The 25687-nt window shown below is 40.7% G+C and overlaps 1 protein-coding gene across 4 annotated transcripts in view; it reads right to left on the minus strand.

Annotated features, from left to right (window-relative positions):
- The window catches only part of LOC124232991 (mast/stem cell growth factor receptor Kit), an 81283-nt gene that overhangs the window by 33765 nt on the left and 21831 nt on the right, over window positions 1-25687 (minus strand). For 2 of the 4 annotated variants that reach the window (XM_046649987.1, XM_046649984.1), the window contains exons 2-5: window positions 11652-11921; window positions 8785-9066; window positions 7560-7696; window positions 2749-2917 (exon numbers count right to left, since the gene is read on the minus strand). In XM_046649987.1, coding sequence (XP_046505943.1) covers window positions 2749-2917; window positions 7560-7696; window positions 8785-9066; window positions 11652-11921 — 858 coding nt within the window. Of the gene's footprint in view, window positions 1-2748; window positions 2921-7559; window positions 7697-8784; window positions 9067-11651; window positions 11922-25687 lie in introns of all 4 variants that reach the window. The other 2 variants (XM_046649986.1, XM_046649983.1) reach the window with 1 other exon arrangement.

Below are 25687 nucleotides of genomic sequence, written 5' to 3' on the forward strand. Positions count from 1 at the left end.
GGTGCTATTTACACTAGTTATAATAATTTTTAAAACAAGAAAACAGAAAACTGGTTAATTAATAAAGCAGCCCTTAGACATGGTTATATAATAATAATATAAGAGGTTGGAAAAGAATGTAGTAAAACAATTATCAATATTATTTTTATAGCCACCATTTATGAAATGCTTACTATGTGCCAAGAACTGTGCTAAGTACTTTAGCATACATTTCATTTAATAATTATGACAAATATTTAATCTTGTAACAATACTGAAAGAGAAAACTTATAACTCCTAATTTAATAACTCCTAAAAAACCCAAGTTTTGGAAAACCACATGGCTAGCTACCCAATGGCAGAGCCCGGATTTGAATACAGGTCTGCAGGAAGCCAAGGCTGGCCTCTTCTTAAGATAGCACATCCCAGAGTCACTGTATACTTTCAGTTAGAGAGAGAGGGAGAATAAAACTGTCTGTGTAATTAAAGTGCTGCTGCATACAAAAAGATAAACAATATCTTAAAAATGGTTACATTCCAGTTAGTGAAATTAGGGAAGAGTTTTTATTTTATTTTATTTATTTTTCAAAATTTAAAAACTAATTGTAGAATGTAAAATGATCATTCACTATCTTTGGCATTATTTGGTTAAATACACTGATGTCCCACAGGAGTTGTCATTATCGTATCTACTGCCCTTTCGTTTCCTTATAGATTCCGATTACAAATTAATTCCAACTATCCTTTGTACCAACGGAAAAAGGGTTTTTCAGGTGAGAACAAAAAATCATCCAAAGGAAAACTGCAGATAGAAAACTGCAGATAGAAACCACCACTCTGTTCTAATACCTGAGTCATAAATCATACCTTCCACCATTTTTAAGCTAATTTAGGTTAATTTTGAGGGAATAAATATTTCATCTGAATGCTGCATTAAATTTTCAGGTTCTCAAGGTCTTAAATCCAAAGAAAGCACACAATGCAAAGTATTCAAATATTACAAACAACAACATTCGCACTGATACTATTTCTCTTACAGTCATATACAAAACACTAGTCTGAAGTTCCTCATTTAATCCAGTGCAAACACTATGCCAGGCACTTTAATAAAATCTATTGCCTTTTCTCCTTTCACAGCCTCGGGAGTTAGAGGCTGTGTTTCTCAGAGGAGAACATGCAGGCAGAGTTAAAGTAGGGTGCATTCGAAAGTTAAGTGACAGAGCCCAACTGAAAACCAGATCAGGGCCAAGCCAAAGCCTTGTGCTCTCCACCACTCCACCTTGCATCCAAATCCCTCTCTCAACCCCTAAAGAAATTACTTTTCTCTTTGTCTCTTCCTGTTCCTCTCCCATCCCAACCCACTCCTGAAACAACACAAAACCAGATTCAGGTTTCACGGCCACAAGTCTTTCCAGTTATATAGTTATATTCTTGGAAATTGATGAATGGATTTTAAAAATCTGATTACACACAACAATATGCTGAAAACATCCTTCTAATTGCTTTCTGGAGCTGAAGCTGATATATCAACACACTCCCTAATCAACTTAGCAAATTAGCACTTATGGAGTTTAATATTTTAAAAGCATAGCTTTCTATTCAAATTAATAAATGGTTCACAATCACGTTCAGGGACAAAGTAGCACTCTTTCTGTGTGCTAACTCTATAATTGCAAGTAAAATGTCTTCTCCACATTCGGTCTGCTGAGCTACTTTCCATTAAAACATGGGCAGAAATGCCAAAATTATATGAGATTATGGTGGGATAAATCACAGATCTCTAACATTGCTACATAAATTATTGAAGAAATATGGGGGAAAGGAGAGAGAGGAAAACAAATATCACATCATTTTATTATTGCTCGTGCTGAAGAATTTCACCAGCCTCAAGACTTAGTCAAAGCCAAGCAAAAAGAATGAATATGGTTGCATTAAAAAGACAAGAAAACAGATTAAATTCAAACAATACTCAAAAGACAAGAAATGTGCAAATGAAGTAATTTAAAAATTAGTATTTTTTTCAGTAAATCAAAAACATCAAGTACTTCCCTAGACTTTTCTCTCATTAAGTAGATGATTGGAAAATATTTAGAGAGATTTCTAGAGTGGGGAAGAAAAGGCTAAAGCAATTGTGTACACCAGATATGATGGGGTTAGGGACACAGGCTACCATGTTCCAGTTTACACTCTGTAGGACCCATGACCCATTCCCCAGTGGCCTCCTGCCTGAAGGTCTATGCTATGGCCTAAGGTTGGAGAACAGGGCATGGTGAGGTGCGTGCTAGGGAGGAGAGGCTCAAATTCAGCCTTTCTTGCTACAAATGAATGAGAGCCTATGAGGGGTAAAACTCTAAACCAAAAGGCCGAGGGGCCTCACCCAAAGATTCAGAGAAATATCTTAGGCTCTAAGCCTTTGCTCTCCTCCAAAGACAAAGGCTACACCATTTCCAAATGCAAGTCATTCAGCAAGGACTGGAATTTTTGAAAAAGCTCAACTTAAATTTTGTTTGTTTGGTGGGGAGGGGAGGGTGCGTAAACAACGTCAGTTACAGCTTTCCACTTCCCTCTATTAAACCGGTAGAATTTCCTTTGTGCTCTAGTTGGAGGGGGTGACGATGTTTTCATTCATTCATTTCATTCATTCATTCATTCAGTGATACTAAAATTTCTAAAAATCTGTTCAACATTCCATTAACATGAAAAGGAAACTATCTAGTAATTTCTTCTTTCACTACTGCCAGTAATTCATACATTCTCAGAGATATTTACCTACTACTTCCAAGGTTGTTGTGACATTTGCTGATCCAAAAGTATTATTGGCGTAACACATGAACACTCCAGAATCGTTAACTCTTGCTGGGCTGATAGTCAGCCTTTCCTGACGTACAAAATTGAAGTCACCCTGATGTGAGCTACTACTCTTTACCTGTTCTTTAGTCTGCTGGTTTCAGAAGGGGAGAAAAAAAAAATCAAAGATTACCATAAAATTTATATTCAGGATCCTTCCTAGATAAAATAAAAATAGCAGCAATTAACTTCTCCACATTAGCATTCATTATACACTACTTAAGTAAGAATAATAAAGCATCATGACAAGTCTGTCATTGGAACACTTCATATTACATGATTATATTGAAAGATAGTCATTATTAATGATTAGAAAAAAACATGAAAATTCATTTCTTAATAACCACAGCATACATAATTCCAAATTCTCTGCAGTGCTAAATATTTTTTGTGTCAAGTTTTAAAAGTTACTATAAGAAATATTACAGAATATGCATAGTTATGATATCAATATTTCCCATTATATATTTTTCTATTCTATATCTTAGTGACTGAAAGAAAACACACTGCTAATAATAATAATAGATTCTATTTTACTAACATTTATATTATTTTCATGAAAAAAAATGGAATCACAATGTCTAAAACTAACTTAGAAACTCATCCCACTGTTCTCACCCAGCAGAATTCTGGCAACTATTAAGGGGAGTTCCCAAGTATATAAGACCCAGCCCCAAATTATTTAAGCATGAGCTGAAGAAAAAAGGTTGCAAATTCACTCTTATGATATCATCATCCCACTCTTATTATTTGTCTCCAGACAAGACATGGAGAGATTTCTTGTATGGAAAACATCATGGGAAAAAAACATAACATAAACTAGAGCCACTCCGAAAAGATTAAAGGGAGTAGCATATAGCTTTCTGCACCTTCCAAACTTTTTGTATTGTGAATACATTCCTATTACAATGGGAAAAAAACAAAACAAAACTGAAAAAAGAAAGTAAACAGGAGCTGACATGGACACACAATGAGATCAAGGGTGATTTGTTGGCCAGGCTATGGTGAACCTACTGACATTAGACCATTCTGACAGCATTATAAATCAGAACTGTCCTCGGGAAAGCAACTTGGCGGTATGTTCATATCCCTGATCAACTCCAGCAAATTTAACTCAAGGAACTTCACTCAGTAAAAAACAAAAGCTCCTTCCCATGTATGGAGATTCCTCAAAAAATTAAGAATAGAACTATCATATGATCCAGCTATTCCACATCTGGGTATTTATCCAAAGAACACAAAAATACTAACGCTAAAAGATATTTGCACCCCTATGTTCATTACAGCATTATTCACAATAGCCAAGACTTAGAAACAACCTAAGTGCCCATCAATGGATGAATGGATAAAGATGTGGTGGACGTAAACAATGGGAATACTATTCAGCCATAAAAAAGATAAAATCTTGCTATTTGCAACAACATGGATGGACTTTCAAGGTTTTATGCTAAGCGAAATAAGCCATACAGAGAAAGTCAAATACCATATGATTTCACTCATATATGGAAGACAAACAGCAACAAACACATAGATACAGAGATTGGATTGGTGGTTACCAGAGAGGAAGGGGGAAGGGAGGAGGGCAAAAGGAGTAATAAGGCACAGGTGTACAGTGATGGATGATAACTAGACCTAGTCTTTGGATGGTGAACATGTAGTCTATACAGAAACTGAAATATAATGATGTACCCCTGAAATTTATATAATGTTACAAACGCATGTTACCTCAATAAAAAAAAAACAAATGCGCAAGAGAAAAAAACCTCCAAGTTATTTACTGCAGTGAAACCTCAGAGATCACCTAAATGTGCACTAGGTATCAAAATTATGAGTATGAGAAAATAAGAAAAATGTTTATATTAATTAAAAAGCATTAATTGAGGGTACCTTAAAACTGCAACAATGTGATAATACATGCGCAGAGAGAGAAGAAATATGAAAAAAAGATGCAGGCAATATAGCACTTATAAAGACTAACCACATGTGACTATTGAGCACTTGAAACATGGTAGTCCAAACTGAGCTGTGAATATAAAATATGTCCCAGATTTTGAAGTCTTAATATAAAAAAATTATGTAAAATATCCCATTAATAATTATGTTAATTATGACAAAATAATATCTTTATATACTGCATTAAAAAATATTAAAATCAATTTCACCTTTTTTACTCTGTCACGTGCCAGTAGAACATTTTAAATTACATAGGAGGCTCACACTGTATTTCTATTGCACAGCACTGCTATATACAATGGTGGGATTCTATCTTTTTTTCTCATGTGATTATATTTTTGGAATTTTTTTACTTTAAAATCAGCACACATAAAAGCCAATGCCAAAGTTGAATGTTTTGCAATAAAAAGAAGAGAAACCTGCTTTGTTAACTAAGTGTGAGACCTTGGGCAAGTCGAGGATACCACTAGTCTCAGCTTTTGTTTCTAAAAGGGGACAAGAACACAATGGCCTTTAAAGGCCCTTCTAGTCCGGAGCACTATATGGATTTGAAGATACTCCTTCCTAAGAGAGTCTTCTAGCAATTGGCAGAAATCTGTCATTTCACTGCATAAGATCAATGGTTAAGAAGATGTAATAACAAGTTGAAGTGACATTTTCCCTGGCCTCTCCCAGTCCATCATGTCACAGGCTTCCCCTCTACAAAGGTAGAATGACAATGGACAGTTAATATACCATATTCTAGAATCACAGTATCTTCTTTCTAGTTCTTGCAAGAGCCTAGGAGCCTACAATAGGGAGCTACACAGAAACAATGAACATGCCAGTGCTGGAAGGAAGAGCTTGGTCATAAAAGTGACGCAATATTGACACCCAAACTTGAAGATCATAATTTAGGATACTGTCAAAGATCATAATTAAAAGTGAGTAAAAGTACAAGGGTTTAGAAGCATTCAAAAGGTAACCAAGACTCAAAAATGTTGAATAAACGCCAAGACTCACGTTTTAAAATAAACAATTGCAAAAAATGCTAAAACAGTCATTTTACCCAAAATTTCATTGTGAGTTAAACTTATTCCTAAATGGTCAAAATCACATACTATGGATTTTTAAAATAATTTGATAGTGCTAACAGTGCTAAATATTCCAAATTAAGCCAAAAGATACCAATAAAAGATTCATGGATGAACCTTGGCATAGAGCCATGAGCCCCATCTGCAAGTCACACATTGCATATTGTTTGCACGTGATTTGGTTTTCCTTAACCCTTGGAGGTGCACACTGGGATTTCCCCAAAGAGCTCCCAACACTGAAACCTTATCTACCAGCGCCAGTGGATTAATTGGGAATGGCATGCAGGGCTCCTGGGAAAAACGGTTCAGAACAAAACTGCCTGGGGCAATTTAATTTCTCGTCTCAAAAAGGCTAATTTCCAAGTTATACAGAGGCTCAGATACACACACAGTCTAAATTGTTCTCTCATCTGAAATCAAGGATACAGAAAGCCAATTAATATGGGATTGTGTTCTGCAAGATTAGTCAAAAATCCATACATAAGCTATTATTTTTATTAAATTATATGTTATGAACACTCAAACTTGTTTCTCTGAGTCACTGGTTTGAAAGAACAAATCTTACGATACAATCCATTCTTCTAGTCAATGGGAGACTTTCTTTAGCAAGCTACCATCCATCACAGGTGTACAGGGAGACTATCATGCTTTGCATTATGCTAATCACTATGGTTACTTGTTTAGCAAAAAATTCTTTAAACAGGCATGAAATTGCCAATGTTGAATATAGAGCATGAGGAGGAAGAAGAGGAAGTGGAGGGGAAGAAAATAGCATGCTTTGTTTTTCCAGTGTAATGCATACATATGCACTGAAAAAAACCACCATGAGAGCTAATTACCTAGATGACCAAGATTATTCAAACAAAAATTACTGAAAATTCAGTCAATGGGAATTTTAAAGCAAAATATTAGGCATTTTAAAGACTTTGCTATTAATATGACTATGCAGAGAGAGAGAAAAAAACAACCTTCAAATATAACTGGCTAAAGTTTAATTTTAAGATACACCTCAACATGGTCTCTGACATAGCAGACATTCAACGTGCATTTGTTAAACAAATGAGAACCTAAACATGTCTAAATGTTTCGGATTAAAGACAACCATTTTATTAATAGGGACTAAAACAAATAGAAAACCATTAGCAACTTGATCTCAGGTAACCAGCCTCAAAGGAGGAAATTAGACCCAGACAAAAAGAAATCTGTCTCTCAAATGGATAGGCCACTTCGTGGGAGAGGAAAGAGCTTCCTGGTAAATCTCTGAGACCCATTTATCCTTTTTAAACATGGAAGGAAAAAAACTGGCAACTCTTCCCCATGTTTTAAGTAATCTGGCCTGAATAGTTTCGATAAGAAGTTTTAAAATCAACGTATTTATGCAGTTAACCATTAATTTTTTAAAAAATTTCCCTACTAAAGTCATTCAAAGAAACAGCATGAATAAGTCTGAAGTTCTCTTTGATTTTCTCACAATAAATTTATAAAATGACACTTATTTGTTACTAATAGCGAATGTACACAACTACATATGGCATCATGAAAGTGGAAAATACACATCTCAACACATTCCCAGCCAGTTCCACCTCACAGACACACCAGCTGAGCCATCCCCGAGATAATTAATAGACTCTTTTAAAGAAAAACCTTAAACTCTCCCACATAAAGAGAGTGATATATTGAGAAAAATGAAGGAAACTATTCACTCACCCGGCTGTTTTCCCTTATCCACATTGAGTCCACGGAACTAGACACATCTTTTATCAAGCACGTCACTGAAAATTCTTCCCCCTCCCTAAGAAGATAGCTTGCTTTGGAGACAGACACAACTGGCACAGCTCTGATGGCTAGAAAAGAAAAGAAATGTGGCCCTCAAAGAATTTATTCTATTATAGCATGACATTTTAACTTATGATTTTTCCTCAAATGTGCACAGCTTACTTTGCCGCCTTTTAAATAAAACATAAAGTATGGTACTAACTGATCTCTATTATGTGCATATCTGAAGATATCAGCAATTAAATCACGCATCCTTCAAGGAAATTCATTGAGTGAAAAAGGTCAGATTGTCTATTGTGAGGTTCTAATGCTCCTGGACAATGCTTTTTCAGTACAGGGAGAAGCCCTGGTGTACGGAAACTGATTTAATCTTTGCCTCACATAACCTTCATCGTTTCACGAGGATGTGACCTAAAACTAATTCTATTCTCTTAATCAAATAGGCATCTTTCCCACGTATTGTAAAAATACTATCTTGCTTGTTTCTGAAAATCCCAGGTTTTAAATAAACTTTCCTTAATCCCAACGAGCATTCTTTTTCAAATGCCTTAATAAAAACTATTCAATAGCTGCATGCCAACTGGTGTTGAATTAGATGATCTCTGAGATACAAATCTGGATATCATCTAGCTACCGAAATATTCTACATAATGCCACCATAACAACAAGGTCCATAGTCAGTTGGTGCTTTCCTCCTCAGATTGTGAACAGTTTTGAGAATGCATTAAAATTAAACAGCTGAGGAGAAAGTCAATTCATATTTCAACAGTAAATCAAGGAAAGAGTGATCTGTACGCTAGTCTTCAAACAGTGTAACTAAAGCTGCCCAGAAAGCTTCTCTTGCAAGGAACACTTAGTGCAATTATGAAACCTGGGGTGACCTGAAGTCAGGAGGTTAACGACTGTCCCCAGTACGGTCTAAATGCCAATCTGTGGTAGACACACCTAGCTGGAGGCAGTCACGGAATGGCCATGTGGGGCTGGGACTGTGAAATAAAGAATTCACATGCAGCTGACATTATTGTGACGCTGGGGGAATTGATGAACAGCCAGCTGCCTGATTGACTATACTCAGATGGACCAATGGGAAGAGAGAAGTCTTCTTTAGATCAACAGATGCTCCCACTCCCAGAATCAAGGAGGAACGGGCTCGTACCTGCCCTCACTTTCAGGGTGAACTTATTCGACAGCACTGACTTGCCATCCTTGTCTGCAGAGCAGCGCAAGCACAGTCGATGATACTCGCGCTTCACGTTTCTGATCGTGATGCCGGCCTTGGGATCAGCGACGAACGTCAAGTCCTTGGGAAGAGATTTCCCCTCGCACGCCATGAGGGAGTAATTGGTCACCTCTGGGTCTGTCAGAGGACAGCGGACCAGCGTATCACTGCCTTCTTTCCCATACAAGGAAGGATCAAAGAGGAAAAGCTTTGCAGGATCTATCAAAAATTAGCAGTTTGAATGGTTGATCACAGGCACTGAAAACATTTTTAAAAGATCTAAAATGTTGCCTTTCGTAACAACAAGCCCTAGTGACTCAAATGGCTGCTGACTCTTTTCTTTGCAAGCAAAAGTAGAAATTACCCAAATAACACTAACGAGTAAGAGTTAACATTAAACATTTTCCATGCACTCAGCTTGGACCATTACACACTTTATCTATCTCATTTAATCCTTAACACACCTGTATGTGATGGACACTATCATTATACCCATTTTATAGATGAAGAAACTGAAGTCTTAAAAAAGTGACTCTCCTGAAGTGCCATGGCCCAGATATGGCTGGGCGGAACTCTAACCCCCAGGTCTGACTGATATCACAATGTGAGCTCTTGAAACTCTGAGAATATCTTATTACCACCATTACTCTCTTCTACAACAGGGAATACCTCAAGGAGCATGGGCCAGAAGCAGCCAGTCTAAGATACCTAGCAGAGTCAAGAAATCCTCTAACCCCTCTGTGTGGGTCCTTTTCCCGAGCTCCCAGTCTCCAGGATCTTTAAGCTTCTGAATCGAATCTAGAAAACTATCAGCAGGCCACCCAGTACAAATAACACGTGGGCCTCACTCTATTCATATTCCTTGAAAGCTATGTATAAATGTAGCTTCTGGAAATCAGATAAATTCATATGCACAAGGGGAGCTTAGGGATCTCAGAAATGCCGTAGCAAATACTTTATTGCCCAAACCAGGACACTTGTGAGTGAGAGGGAGTACTATGAATAATTATGCAGGAGACCAGGTGTGGAGTCTCAGGCAGACGGAGGCCTCATATAAGCCAAGACAAACCCCATTCCATATAGTCAATGTGCTGCCATCTCTACTGTGTAAAGATAACACAGGTATACGATTGGGCCAACAGATTACATTTAAATGTTTTCTAATTGTCCTTTCCAACCGGAAATCAGGTGTTCCACAAAAATCAATTTGACATAATTGAAATACACTTATCATTTAATTTTGCCCAATTTTGAAAAAGAGCTTCCCAAAAGGAATTATGTACCTCCCAGCCTCACTAATTTATTCTGTGAATAAATCACCTCACGCTGGCTGAACTATGGTCTGAGGCCATAGTGGGTTATTTTTCCATCTACTCTTTCTCAGTTGCTCGAGTCTAGCTCCTACAACAATACCGTATTTCCCTTCATTGCTGTAACACAGATTACATAAGTACCCAAACATCTTAAATCAGCAATAATTAAGTATAACTCTAAGTTACTGAGGATGACGTCCCCTATAAAGAAAATTCATGAGCTCTGTGAGACTGATTTGGCTAACTCAGCGTTCCCCATTGATTCAGTTGTCTACCCATCCTATTAATAAGCAGAATGATACTTCATTACCAAGTGGAACTTACTGAGTACATTCTTGAATGTCACAGAACAGCACACAGGGTGGCTCAACAATTATAGAACCATATCCAGAGGCTAAGCTGGGGCTTATCTATGTATATTTATTTTCAGCTACCCACCAAGGAAAGGACACCAGATAAGCAAAGGAGAGGCAGAGTCAATTTCATGGCAACCTTCTTTATAGCGAACACATGAGTCAACTTTATTAACCCTTGAATTATTCTCCTCCTAGAATTTGGAGAATTCTGTCTCCCTAACAATAATTAGGTAAGGAAGACAGAGTTGGTAATCTTATCCAAATGTCACAGTTGCTCAGAGCTACAATTTGGGATAAATGTATTCATTATTCTTCCACAGTACCATGGATGAGGCCTCCTCCTCAGGCCCACTTATTCCAGTGACAGCCCCAGTCCAGGCACAAACTGAGGAGTAGAACTGGGCCTCTATTTCTCCTCCTATAACCTGGGGATGTCTCTGAAGCTTTAAGTACTTCAGTTTTTACATCAACAAAAAGATACTACCCCCCACCCAACTTCCCAGCAAACCTCCTCTTGACAAGGATATTAAAAGCCCAAATGCAGATGAATCACTGAATTCATCATAGGAAATGAAGTCTAGAAACACAACTGTCATATTTTCCCTTTGTTTCTAAGAGGTCACAATTTTTTAAATGAATCCACTGACGTCTATTAAGAACCTAGGAAGGACAGGCACTGCTTAGCTGACTGAGTTATTTTTCTGGAATTTACTCCCTAAAAGTGGGTCAGTTCTTTTGAAGTGTTGGTCTGTTTAGGCCTTTAGAGGCCTTTAGTTCCCTGAAGTGTTTTTACTAAGTGGGAGTATCTGGGATCTCAAGGCATTAAAATGCAGCTTTCCCAAAGGGCCTAATTTATTCTCAGGGTTTACTCAGAGCACCGGGACAAAGGGGCTCACCATATTGTAATCTCATTAAAGAAGAGTATCAGAGCCTTGCAGACCTTCAGCTGGAGTGGTACCCAAAGCCCCTATGTAGCAAAAGATGGGGGAAACTAACAAAGAAAAACTTGTTTTAGGCTTTCTAGACCCAGCCGGTGATATTTTATCTATAGGTCAGCCCTCTACATGTCATCCATAATTAAGAACAGGATATTAAGTTCTCTAAAGCATAACATCAAAGAAAGCCGAACATTTACCTCTAACAAACACATAAATGGAACTGCTTAGGCCGCCTTCATTGGTGCATGTGTAACTGCCCGTGTTTGTGGCCTCTGCTTTCTCCGTGACCCATTCTTTGTGTGTATTCTCACTCAACTGACCCCAGGTCTCAAAAGTCCATTTGACAAAGCCTGGATCAGCGCATAACAGCCTAATCTCGTCGCCAACACTGACGATTAACTCTGATTTTGCTGGATGGATGGATGGTGGAGACAGTTCCCCTGGACTCACAGATGGTTGAGAAGAGCCTGCCAAGAAAAATGAGAATCGTGTTGAGTATGATCTTTTTCCTTGGCGAAATAAAACATTTCTTCCAATATTGATTTCCATCTTCTGTGTACTCTACAATAAAAATAGGACAAAGCTGCCCTATTTATGGTTAGAAAGAGCTCTGTTTACAGTTTCTTAAGTTCATCCAGAAAATTATTTTCTGCAACCCTCCATTAATCCTGAGGGTCACACTTAGTATGCAAGCCAAGACTTGCCGGATGCCATGGCCTTCTCTGGGTTAAACATACAGTTGGGTCAACCTTCCATTCTGAACATGGGCCACCGCAGTGATACTGACATGCTGACACCCAGCTTAGAAAAAACAAAAACAAAATCTCACACTACAAAAAAAATTATTGGCCTGTCCCTCTTTTGGCAAAATGTACATGACCATGACATAGCTTGGCTTTTCTTAAAGCTTTGTGAATTCAGTTATTTCTAGGCAATTCTCCTTATATGGTGACGTCCATCCAAAGGAGAACTATTTATGAGTTTCAAACAATAAGGCAGAAAATTAAAAGCCAACTTTTAATGATCAGACCCTGAAATCTTTCACGGTATGTGTTGGGCTGCAGTCTGACCAACCTAAAGCCTAGATAGGCTTCCTGGAAAAGAAACTAGTTTAAAGATGCAAACTTTAGACTCTGAATATCAAGCTTGAACCTTAGAAAATTCACAACAGCCCATTCATTGATACATGCATCTATTGCCATATATGCAAACATCTGTTCATTAATTATGATCTGCAAAAGCATTGTGCTAGGTGCTGGGGAAAAGTCCATGTAAATGTGACATGTGGTCCTTACACACACTCCAGAGTTAGAGAACACACTGCTCAAGTATCAGAATATGGGAAACACAGCTACAAGATTTAGTATTTTAAACTGAAGAAAAAGTAAGGTGGGCTGGACCGTCACAATATCAGAAGAGGCAAAAGAGAAGACAGACATGTACCATAGATATATAGCATGTAGACCATGTAGAGACACCATAGGCTTGTCAGGAGCAAAAAGACAAACACAGTGAGATACCAGAGGCCAACTAGATTCAAGGAGATCAGTGAAAAACTCTGGTCCTTGGGCAGGTAGAAGCGATAAAAACCTATAGTAAAGATTTGATATTAAGAGGAAGATCTGATATACTGTCAGAGGAAGAACACATTAATGGTTATAGGTTAGTGCAATGAAAAAAACAAAAGGTTGACTCATGGATGACCCGGGTGAGGGAGGTGGGCTGGAGCGACAGGATAACAGGTCTCCCTGGGGGGCTTTCAATCACTAGTGCAAGACCGCGGGGAAAATGGCTCATGTGCATCATCGGATCTGTGCCCTCTCCACACACATACAAGGTTGGAGAGAAGAACAGACCTGAGTTCTGAAAGAAGAGTGAAAGCCATCTAAGCCAGATGGGAGGCAAAGGCAGCAAGAACAAGCCATACTAAGAAACTCTCCACAAGTTCAGGATGGCTGGGGTAGGGAGATGGAGACATGGTCAGACAGGGGCCGGGACAGGAGAAGCAAGAGACCTGTTCCCAGATGCTCTCTGGCTGGTAGATGGACTTCTCACTTGATGCCCTGAAATTTAGATGGCAGAGGCAGAGTGATAATGGGTGAAGTTAAAAGACGGGTTCAGATAATCAAGGGAAAGCGCTTGTGGAAAAAAGGAGGAACACACTGAGGACCAATCTTGAAGGGCTCTTCCGGCCAAGAGGGTGTAGGAAAGAGTCAAGGGAGATTTTAAAAACAAAAACAGCAGAAAGAAAGGGGAGAAGCCTAAGAGGGAAGGAAGGCAACACATTTGAAGGTTTCAAAAGAAGGTGGGTAGGTCTTAGGGCAGAGACTGAGCAAGCTCTAGGGAATGAGCAAAAGTCCCCAAATTTGGTTAGACAGAGACCACAGGAAATCCAAGAGTACAATTTCAGTTGAGTGGAAATTTCTGTTTGTTCCAAGGTTAAAGGATGCTCGTGTAGACCTCTCATTGGAGAGCTATGGCAGGAGAAGGCAGAAAAACAGATCTGTAGTCAAACAAGGTGAAAGTTAAAGAAAAGAGGAGACCTGCTGACATTTGAAGACAGAAGAAAGAGAGTCTGTGGAGAGGGACAGATCAAAGGTGCTCTAAAGAAGAGTTGAAATGGTCCCCTGCAAGTATGTAATGATGATCCATCGCAATTTGCAGCTTGTTATTCCAGACAAATATTTCATGCGGGTGCCTTTCAACCAGGGCATGGATCATAGCTCCACGATGTCACGCAAAGTACACCCTCAGATCAGAAGACGCCCGGCAGCCTTGATTGGCAGAAGATGACGACAAGGTCAATTATAATCATCAAATGTTATCAAGCAGCAACAACACGAGAGGTGCTCTTGAGCAGCATTATCTGTGGCCACTAGGCTCAGCACCTAAATGGGGCAGAGAGGGTACGGAAACGAAGGGGCTGGGATTATTTTCAAAGCCGTAGAGCATTAAATAATGAATATGGGCACCGCAATAAATGGAGGCACTATTATTTCAATTATTTATCCCTTTTAAAAACAGTAGTTCCAAGTGACTATGAGTGACATTGATAGCAAATTCAATCCAAAAATGCTTAAAGAATTTATATTGCAATATATTTCAATCAATTCCGTTTTCTCATGAGTGGATCTTAAAGGCATACGTAGATACTACAATCCAGCTGAATAAATATTGCTGACTTCCAGAGACCTACCATGCCAGTGTCGGCAAGGCCTAGCTGTGTAACCTAAGGCAAGTCATTCAACTTCTCTGTGTCCAAGTTTCCACATGTGAGAAATGATGATAAAAATGCCCTCATCTCATAGAGTTCTTATGGGATTCAAATGTGGTCAATACACGCAAGGAGCTTAACACAGAACTGGGCAGTTTTTAATAAAAGCTAGCTCTTACTGTAAAGGAGGAAAGCATCCTGGGTAAGAGCTTGGCTCTTGTGTTAAGCCTGCCTAGATTTGCATCCAGGTTCTGCCACTAACTGAGCATGTAATCCTTAGACAAGTTACTAATCAACTCTGCCTCAGTTTCGTCATCTGTAAAGTAGGGACAGTAACAGCACCAATTTCAAAGGCTGTTATGTAAAAGCATTCAGAACTGTGCGTGAGGGACCGGCCCGGTGGCTCAATGGTGAAGTGCAAACGTTCTGCTTCAGCGGCCCGGGGTTCGCTGGTTCAGATCCCGGGTGCGGCCATGGCACCACTTGGCAAGCCATGCTGTGACAGGCATCCCACATAGAAAGTAGAGGAAGATGGGCACAGACGTTAGCTCAGGGCCAGGCTTCCTCAGCAAAAAGAGAAGGATTGGCAGCAGTTACCTCAGGGCTAATCTTCCTCAAAAAGAAGAGAGAATTGTTCTTGGGCACACAGAAAACACAAAATAAATATTAGACACAGTTATTCTAAAAACAGAACCTCTTATCACCCCTCTAATCAGTCCTGACTTACTCACGTCCTATGGATGGGAATGGTTCCATCATTTCCCAAACGGGTTCCTGCCTGACTTCTCCCTCGTTGGCAGCACATCCCAGCAATCTTTCCTTCAGAGCCTCTGCCGCACATCCTTGTATGCCTTTCCACTCCTGCTGCCCCACCTCTCACAGAGCGACAACATCCTCTCCTAAAACATACCCACACCTCCAGCCTCCGCTCACTCTCCCCACCCGCCACTCAGCACACCTCACAACTTGGTTCCATCAGCCTAGAACACCACCTTTTCAACAACTCCACTCCCAGCTTCAAAAACCCCGACAGAGGCAGCAGCAGCAAACGCTGACATCATGTACAGCTTACAAAGCTCTTTCATGAGATTAATTTCTAGCTGTTTCCTCTGGACCCAGCCTGCCTCTCTAATAAGACAGACCCTTAGGCTGGCTGGCTAAGGATCCTGCAAACATTCTTCATTCCTCGCTATGCCTACCTTTCTGCCTGTGTCCCCAGGAGACACCAACTCCACCCATTCACCTCCTTGTCATGTGAAAAGCCTCGCCCTCAAGGATGCTGTTCCCTAACTGATCACCTGCCCTGACTAAATCCTCCCAACATGTCCAGTGCCATCTCCCCTTTGGCCTGGACTGATGCTCACTAGTGATCTCCGTCTAGATCTTCCCTCCTCTGCCAACTCCAAGGTCTCCAAGCCCTCGGAGTAAGGGTCACACATGTACTTTTTCCCTTAGTATAGTCATAAAACACAACCTTGAACCCCTGAGCATATAAAAGATGAAAGGAAAAACCGGCTGCTAAACACCCAGCCCCTGTAACAGTCCACTCACCTATCCCCAAAAGACAGGACAACTCTGCAGCTCCGCTAAGAAAAAGGAGTGGCCTAATTCATCCATTAAAACTATTACGGATACCTCCAAAAATGGGCCCTCCAAATTTGAGATCATTAGTTTACGCTTTACTCCTACTAGAGTTTTAAAATATAAATTTAAAAGAAAATAATTACCACGAGAAGCATTGAGGGTTTTACTTTCAAAATAAATTATTTATAGGTTCAACCCTCAAATTTACACTATAAAATGAAAATAGAGCTTATATTAGAGTGGGACTGTATTATTTATTCTCTTTTTTTTCCAAACTATTTTGAACGTTGTTATAATGTTTTCACAATAAAAAAGACTAGAGATTCATGCTAAAATATATAGACACACATACGTTTATTATATTTAAAATTCAATACCAATAAGGTATTCCAGCTTTGAAATTAGACATTTTGAAATGTGTCTGGTACACAGCAAATTCTCAACAAATGTTCACTGAATTGGGTTTTATCTATATCAGGACTGCTTGCATTAGAAAATGTACTTCCCTAATCATTTTTGGCTAAGGCTAATACTAAGAGTTGTTTTCTGTTCCCTGAACGCATGTTAATTAATGAGCCAAAAAAAAAAACAAAACATGATAGTTGGCAAAACTCACCATTCTGGGGACCAACTACTATAGTGATAATGGCTCTGGGCTAGGAACTCCAGGAACTATTCAGCAAATATTTATCCCAGGTGTCTTGCTAAGTGCTGAAACTCGAAGACAGTCCTTGCTCTCTGATAGCATAAATAAGGGAGGAAAGGGGCACTTATGAACAGTTAACAATGCAAGATTCTAACAATAGATCAAGATAAATGCCAACATACCCTCTCTATAACCTTTCAATAGTATAAAATTCAACCATACCCAGAAGAATTGAAAGCAGGAACGCAAACAGATACTTGTATTTCCATGTTCATAGCAGCATTATTCACAATAGCCAACAGGTGGAAACAACTCAAGTGCCCATTGAAAGAGGAACGGATTAACAAAACATGGTATATACACACAACAGAATATTATTCAGCCATAAAAAGGAATGAAATTCTGACACATGCTACAACATGAGTGAACTTTGAAAATATTATGTTAAGTGAAATGAGCCAAACACAAAAGGACAAATATTCTATGATTCCACTCATATGAGGTACCTACAACAGGCAACTTCACAGAGACAGAACATACAATAGATCTTACCAAAGGCTAGGGGGAGGGCAGTAAGGAGAGTTACTGTTTAATGGGTACAGAGTTTCTGTTTGGGATGATTTTTACAAGTTCTGGAAGTTGATAGTGGTGTTAGTTGCAAAACATTGTGAATATACCTAACAGCACTGAATTGGACACTTAAAATGATATATTTCATATTACATATATTTTACCACAACAAAAAACATTCTTCAAGGCCCAGGTGAAGCTTCAAACTTTCTCAGCTACTTTGGCTCTTGCTTATCTGACCCCTTTGACCTCCAGTCTTAGCCTCTGTGAGCCCCTCATCTTTGTTTTAAATCACATAATTTTAAAAAATTAATCGTTGTCATTATTTTTATTTGTTCCCCACAGTTGTACTCGAGGACGTGAACGGCATCTTCGTTCCCATCTCTCTACTACCTTCCACAAAGTAGGCATTCCTAGGAGAAGCTCTTTCAACCCGTCAGGCTGAATAACCTCGAAGTTTTAAACCACACTGCGCCCAGAGACTTTGAACACCAAGGCTATTAGGTCCTTCTCTCGTCCATCTTTGCTTTTCTACTCACACCATCTGAGTCATTTGGTTTTATTCTCAAACCTGTTTATGGAAAATTGGACTTGATACTGTATACATATTAGTGAAGTACACGTTATGAAAATTGATGAGATGAGCGTGTGTGTGTTGGGGGAGAAGTGTTGATTCTCTGATAATGAAGAAACACTTCATAAGGGTGGCTCCCCTAAAAAAAGACTACTGCTGCATGAATGCGGGTGAAACATTAGAAGATGAGGGGAGGGCCCCCAATTCACAATCACAGGGGGATTCTGCATTCGACTGTTTCCCAACCACTACATTTATGGAAACCGAAATTAGAAATGGCAGACCTTGCACTTCGGGTGTGGTGCATGGTGAGGACGGCAGCTCAAAACTCCCCTGAGAACTCCCATCAGTCAACCCAAACTCCAATCAACCAAAACTCAAAGAAAAGGTTTTGCTCCTACATCAAAAAGAGCGCAGCTGTCCATCTTTCTTTTCTTAAGTGAAAATAAAATATTAAAGGTATACTTGTATTTTTTGTGATCTATCAATGAAAAGAGTAATTAAAGAGTCCAGACTGGGCTTCTCCTGTAGAAGGTTCTCAATGACCTGTGTAACTGCTCCCCAGTCACCTTCACTAGCGGTTGGACCATGTCAATGGTTACTGCAGTCTAGAGTCTCCACGATCCTCCTAAGCTTTACACCCTTCACACATGTCAGAGCTGCAAAGACTGGATTTATAGCTGGGGTTAAAAAGTAAGGAAGTCACTTCAAAACCTTTTCTCCTTTTGGACACCAATATAAGGAACCAAGCAAAATAATGGCAGGGAAGAAAACCCACGTAGAAAGGCCTTTTCTAGTTTTGGGGAAATAGAGCAGGAAGCGCCACGACGAAGGCAAAGCTCCACTGTAGTTCAACTACTCATTGGTTCACGTACTGTTTAACCACAACTCGTAATACAAAAGCTAATGCTTTGTACATCCTACTCTTTCTGACATACTTTTATATTCCCATAGGAATAAACTGGATAAAAACCAAGATGGAAGGATCCTAGTAATTGCCCACAACACCCAGGAGGCTTTAAAAACAAGTAGATGATACTGGAAATAGCATAAAGCCGGGGGGAGGGGGAAGATGAGCTCAGTGAAAACCACACAAATCCTAAAAAATGCTCTTGCCCAGTGGCAGGAAGGCTGTAAATCCACTCTGGATCACCCACCCAAAATGAAGGAAGCCATGCCATGGAGGATCCCAGAACAGCCCGCATTAAGCTGTGATGCAGCCACGCCACCATAACCATTGAAAAGTCTTTTGTTTCAACACGCATCTATAGCATAATTATTCCTCTGGTTGTGAACTAGATGCTGACGGGGCGCTCAGCCTTGTGTAGGAGACAAATCCAATACAAATGAAATAACAACACTGAAAGGTGACGAACACATCCCAGGACTCAAAGGGAAATCGTCTGGGACATCATCCTTACAAAACAGTCCTTCTCTGATTTAGGGTGTGTGTTAACAAGTCTTCTTGAAGGTCGATTTCGCTCAGTGACAAATAATTTTAAACATCCTTTTATATTATATTACATATGGTAAAATAGGAAGTAAAATCAAATGCATTTTTCAGGGGAAAAAGCATGAGCTTTCAAAGAAACTGAACTACCTTACAACTACATCCTCCCATACACGCCACCCAATCCCTCCAGCCTTTAAAAGCACCTCCATAGACAATTTTAAGAACAGTCCTAAATGGATCACATGAACTCAGATTCACAATTCTAATATTTCCAAAGGATTTTCTGGGTAAGAGAAAGTTCAGACATATCTTTAACCTTGTAATATAGAGATTAAAATACCGCTCTGGATAGAACTCATTGTTAAAACCTACTCAGGTTTAGACATGAGGTAAATAACAAGTAATTGACAACATCTCCCATCTTTTTTAAGTCTTTCACTGCAATACGCCTATGTCCAGGGCCTGAAAAAAGAACTCCTTGGTATCACGCAAATTTATATTTAGCTTTTAAAAATGAAAGAAATTTTCCATCTGTATGCCAGGTCTTGGTACTACATTTGGTACAGGATACTTAGAGAGTATACAAAATCTGTTTCAATATTTGACACAATTGATAGTTTCAAGCAATAGCCACATACCATTATAAAATGATCAGCCATTTGAAAGTCGGCTTAAAAATCACAAAAATAACAAAGACTTCCCTGTAGCACAGTTTTTTAAAAGCAGCTCCTTAAGTATATTTCAATGTTGGTCTAAAGATTATGAACTGACAGACAGAAGGGAATCATCGAAGGACAGGAAATAGAAGATGGAGCGTTAGTCGTCAGTGGCAAAGAGGGATGGATCAGGAACAAAGCAAGCACTTCTGAAACCTGTCTTCATTGAAGAAGTGGTAATTGAGCTCCTACCATTTGGCCTGGGTGGGGCTGGGGACCAGGAATACAGAGCGGGGGCTCAAAGCGCCGTGGGGAAGATAGATTCACACAGGTTAATTACTGTCCAATGAAGCAAGCTCAGGCAAAAAGGGAGAGAATGGGAGTGGGCAAGAAGAGAGATCAGAAAAAGACTCCTAGAGCTCCAGTTGGACACTATGCATGACCTGGCCAAGCTGTGGGGTAAAAGAGGAGAAAGGTCTACTGGATGGGGGTACCCCAAGAGCAAATATCACAGAACTAGCAGGGCGCATGTGTAGGAGTCAAAATATCATTCAGAATCACTGCAGCATTGAGGTGAGGCCAGAGGGACTGAGGACAGGACCACCGTAGGGTCTCCTTTGTCATGGTAAGGGGGTAAGCCTACCCTGATGGGGAGCTATTCATGTGTGTTTTGGGGGGATGCCTCTGGGAGCAGCGAATGTTAGTACAGACAGAATAAGACTAGAGACAAGGACAGCTGTGAGACAGCTAGATCCAGACAATGGCTAATGAGAGCATAAGCCAGAGGTGGTGGGGCCAGAGAGGATAGACGGGTGTTTACTCGGTGAGTAAGAGGCCTTGGGATGGGCAGTGAAGAAGCGAGAGGAAGGAGAGAAGATATCTCTGTTTTTGGCTTAGGTCATGTGGAGATGGGATGTCAAGAGATTGGAAGAGGAAAAACAGATTTACAGGCATTTGGACTAGCAGGTGGCAGCTGGAAGGTCCTGGATACTGGCGAGTGTGGGGAAGGTCAGGCCCACAGACATACTTACCAGAACACAGAGGGTGGTTAGCGGACGGTAACTAGGGGTGTCCATGAAATCATCCAGGGAGGGAGTGGAGAGTACAAAGAATAGAAGGCAGAGAAGGAAATGACAAGACCCAAGGTGGCTCCAGTAGGGTAGAGATGGCAATGACTCGATTGGTAAAGGAGAGCCAGGAAATTCCAGACTAGATGGTGCAGAGGGCCTTCTAGTTGGATGTTAGGATCTCTGAGAACATAGCAGCAGGTGGGGGAGCAGAAATTGACAACTGACCGAGAACCAGTCCCAAAGTCTTCAGTATACAGGAGTGGTCACTGACAGCAGTGAGGAGGGACAGTCACGTAACTAACATCACTCATTCCTAACCCTGGCTGCACACTAGAATCACCAACATCTCAGCCCCATCCCATGCCAGTCACACCAGAATCTCCAACAGTGTTGCAGTCATGGATATGGGAGAAGAGCCTTGCGTGCTCGTTCTGCTGGGGAACAGCAATCTCAGGACAGCTTGGGGAGAGGAGAGATGAAAGAGGACGAGGGAGGACTCAGAGTCAGTGAACACAGGACACAGTGGCTAAGGATGGAATGGAAGACGTGGGTGCTCCCAGAGGGCTCAAAGGAGGAGTTGGATGGGTGCGCATCCAGAGAGGCAGGCAGCCAGGGAGAACAACGAAGAGGGAAGGAATGGGAGGCAGGAACACAGAGGAGTGACTAGCAGAGAAGGCTGCTAAGCAGACCTGCCAGAGGCTCGTGGGCTGCTGCTGCCTGACCTCAGGGGCTGATGAACATGGCCAGAAAGTACACGAGCCCATTTGGGGTTCGAAGGTACTAAAGGCAGGGGAAAAACACCTTATTTAAGACCCTCTTTCTTTACACCTACTCTTTTCAGGAAAATACATGAGACACAAAGCAGCCAGTGGTACCTCATGTGGGTCCCACATTCCCATGGGCATCCTGAGGAAGAGTGTCTAGCCAGGCTCCCTGGTGCTAGAAAGGGATGTCCCACCACAAACGGGGGTGGTGCCCTTCTCAGGCCATGCCATCTTCTACCCGCCCACCTTCCTGTGGGCCTTCAGCCTGGGTGGATTCACCTGCAGTTTAGGCCCTTCCTGCCTCTGCTACTGAGAGTGGTTTCCTCCTGGGGGCCAAGTCAACCCCGCCTTATCTTCTGCCTTAACCACATGGACAAACCCAGCGCTAATAAATCTCCTGTGTTGATGACACCTTTCCTGTAGCATTTGCATTTTCTGCTTTTCTGCTGTTATTGTGATCCCTGGGCAAATCACACAGACCTTGTTCTCTACTATAAAGCATTTCCCCACTCAAATCCCTCCACTGTGCCCAACTGGGAGCCTCACTGTAGTTGAACCCTCCACACTCCTTCCTTCCATCAGTTCCCAATTCACAAGCATGCCATCTGGTGGCAAGAGAAGATGCCCTCGGGCTGCTTTGGCTTTTAGGAAAGCACACCCAAGATCAAGGAGATGTGAAATGTTCTGCATGCGTCTAAGGAAACTTACTAAGAGGCCCAGCAGCAAAGAGTCAAGCTTCCAATAAATGTCATTTAAAGATATGACATCTGTCAAAGCTTTTCTCAGGTTGGAGGAGATGAGCAAAACTAGAGCTTGGTGTCTGCTAAGATATTTAATATTTGTATGTTTTAGATAAAATCTCTAACTGCATATTTTTGCTCTTAAGCAGGTAGTGAGAATGTGAAGACAAAACGCAAGAGTGGGGACATGTAGCAGTTCTTGATTCTAAATCTTGGGCAACTCACTCAGGTTCTCTAGGCCTCAGCTTCCTCTCCTGAAAAACTATAAAGAGGCCATCAAAAGCTCTACGATTCTAGGATCGGTAATCAAATACTTAGGCCATAAAAGGGTCAAGATAAAGAAATCCCCTTATAAAGATCCAGGGGTTGGACATAAAAGGTACTATTTGTGGCAAGAATGAATAGCAGTGGTTCTCTTATGATATAAATAACTGATCACCTACTTTGTTTCTAAACCAGTGTTTGAACACAGAATTAGAATAAGGGCCTAAACATGGAATTTGATCCCTGGCTCTTACATCTTATAAAGTGAACAGTAAGTGTGGAGATGCAGACATCATTCAACACTGAAAGAAGGGCCCTTCTCAGCTTACTATTTTGCAAAATTCCCTGTAGATATGTATACATCACTAGCAGCAAAGGCTTTCATAGGGCGACTCAATATATTTCCTACACACTCATCCTAAGAAAAATACAACCCAATGTTTGAGGAAGCAGGACTTCCCCTTTTGATCTCAGACAAAGATATGTGTGGAGAGGAAACCTTTCTCTGCCATTACAAAGTAGGTCTTTGGGGAGTCAGATAAGGTCTGGATCTGACAAGCACAATAGATTAGGATCCATCCTTACAGCAGAAAAGAGGAACTTTCTCATTTCCAGTGGGTTTTTCCCAACAGCCCAGTTCAGTTCCTGTTGTAAATATGTAGATTTCCATGTTTTGAGTTCTGGAAAACATTTACTGAAATCTGAACCAGATAAGAAGCAGTAAGGGTTCGAATCCAATAATCCCCAGAATAAGACCCTCACCATCTGCGAAGTTTGGGGGTGGGGGTGGGGGGAGCTCAACTTCTTTTAACATCAACTTCCTTAACATAAAGAATGACTGAAGAACAAACTCAAAAGGAACAGGGCAAAAGAGCGTGGCGAAGGTCAGCCACGCCAGTCAGGGGGCGGCTTTACCCCGAGAACTATCAAGCACCAAGGAAGAGCCCTGTGTGCACAGCTCACCAAGAGGACCCTCCTGGCTGCAGGCTCCAGAGACAGAGGGCTACAGTTGGATCCTTGCAAGATCTTGCAGGACATGTGTGGCATGAACATTGTCCTGGACACATGTGGTAGAGAGTAGACAAGTGTGGGTGCAGATCACTCCAATGCTAACTAGTCACCATACCATTTCCTCCCACCAGGAAACTGAGAATCCCTCAAAATGCCGACTCAGGCTCAGGAGGGGAAATGAGGTTGTGCTGGCGGCAAATGCGAACTTTAAGAAATAAAAATTTGTTTCGTCATAGGCTCTAGTTCTAATTCTATAGCATCTAATTCTAACGACATCAAATGAAGTACAAGTAAAGGACTGTCTGGTCAACATTTACACACACAAACAGAAATACATGACAACCGGGACATTAAAAAAGTTTTCTTATCGTGGTAAAATACACATAACATAAAATCTATCATTTAAACTTTTTTTTTTTTTCTCCAGGAAGATTAGCCCTGAGCTAACTGCTGTCAATCCTCCTCTTTTTGCTGAGGAAGACTGGCCCTGAGCTAACATCCGTGCCCATCTTCCTCTACTTTATATGTGGGATGCCTGCCACAGCATGGTGTGCCAAGTGGTGCCATGTCCGCACCCGGGATCCGAACCGGCCAACCCTGGGCTGCTGAGAAGTGGAACGTGCGCACTTAACCGCTGCACCGCTGGGCTGGCCCCTAAACCATTTTTAATTATACGATTGAGTGGCATTAAGTACATTCACAATGTTGGGCAGCCATCTCCAGAACTTTTTCATCATCCCAAAGAGAAATTCTGTACCCATTAAACAGTAAAACTTCCTATTCTATCTGCACCTCCTAGCCCCTGGAAACCACTTGTCTATTTTCCGTCTCTATGAATTGACTACTCCAGAGACCTCATATAAGTGGAGCCATACCATATTTGCCCCTTTCTATCTTGCTTATGTAACTCAGCGTAATGTCTCCAAGGTTCATCTGCATTGTAGCATGCGTCAGAATTCCTTTTTAAGCCTGAATAATATTCCATTGTATGTATATACACATTTTTGTTTATCCATTCATCCTGACATTTGGGTTGTTCTCCTGGGGCATTTTTTAAAACCTGCCTTCAAATGTGATCTACATTTCTGGAAGGCCTCTCTGATTTCCTAGCTCTGAAAAATGCTAGGAATTGGGGCCAGCCCCATGGCCGATTGATTAAGTTCACCTGCTCCAATTCGGTGGCCCAGGGTTTCCCTGGTTCGGATCCTGGGCGCGGCCATGGTACTGCTCATCAAGCCATGTTGAGGTGGTGTCCTACATAGCAGAGCCAGAACGACCTACAACTAGAATATACAACTACGTACCGGGGGGCTTTGTGGAGAAGAAGAAGAAAAAAAAAGAAGATTAGCAACAGATGTTAGCTCAGGTGCCAATCTTTAAAAAAAAAAGCTGGGAATTATACTTGGCTTAACTAGATACTCAAGCTAATTTTCACCATAATGGGTAAATCAATACATTTTATTAGTGGATATACTCTAAATCCTGCTTTTAGTGGACCTGTTAGATAAGGGAAATCGCACCTTCCCCTCCATCCCATACACAGAGCAGAACAGAATGTTTTTCCCTGTTTCCACTTTCAAAAATGTCGTTTTATAGCCACAGGGCTGGTTTACACCAAAGGAAGTAAAAACAAAAGTATTAATTTTTAAAAAAAAGGAATTTTATCTGAGGCAGTTGCGAGAGAAAA

Source organism: Equus quagga, unplaced genomic scaffold, assembly GCF_021613505.1.
Source record: "Equus quagga isolate Etosha38 unplaced genomic scaffold, UCLA_HA_Equagga_1.0 146_RagTag, whole genome shotgun sequence".
Lineage (NCBI taxonomy): Eukaryota > Metazoa > Chordata > Mammalia > Perissodactyla > Equidae > Equus > Equus quagga.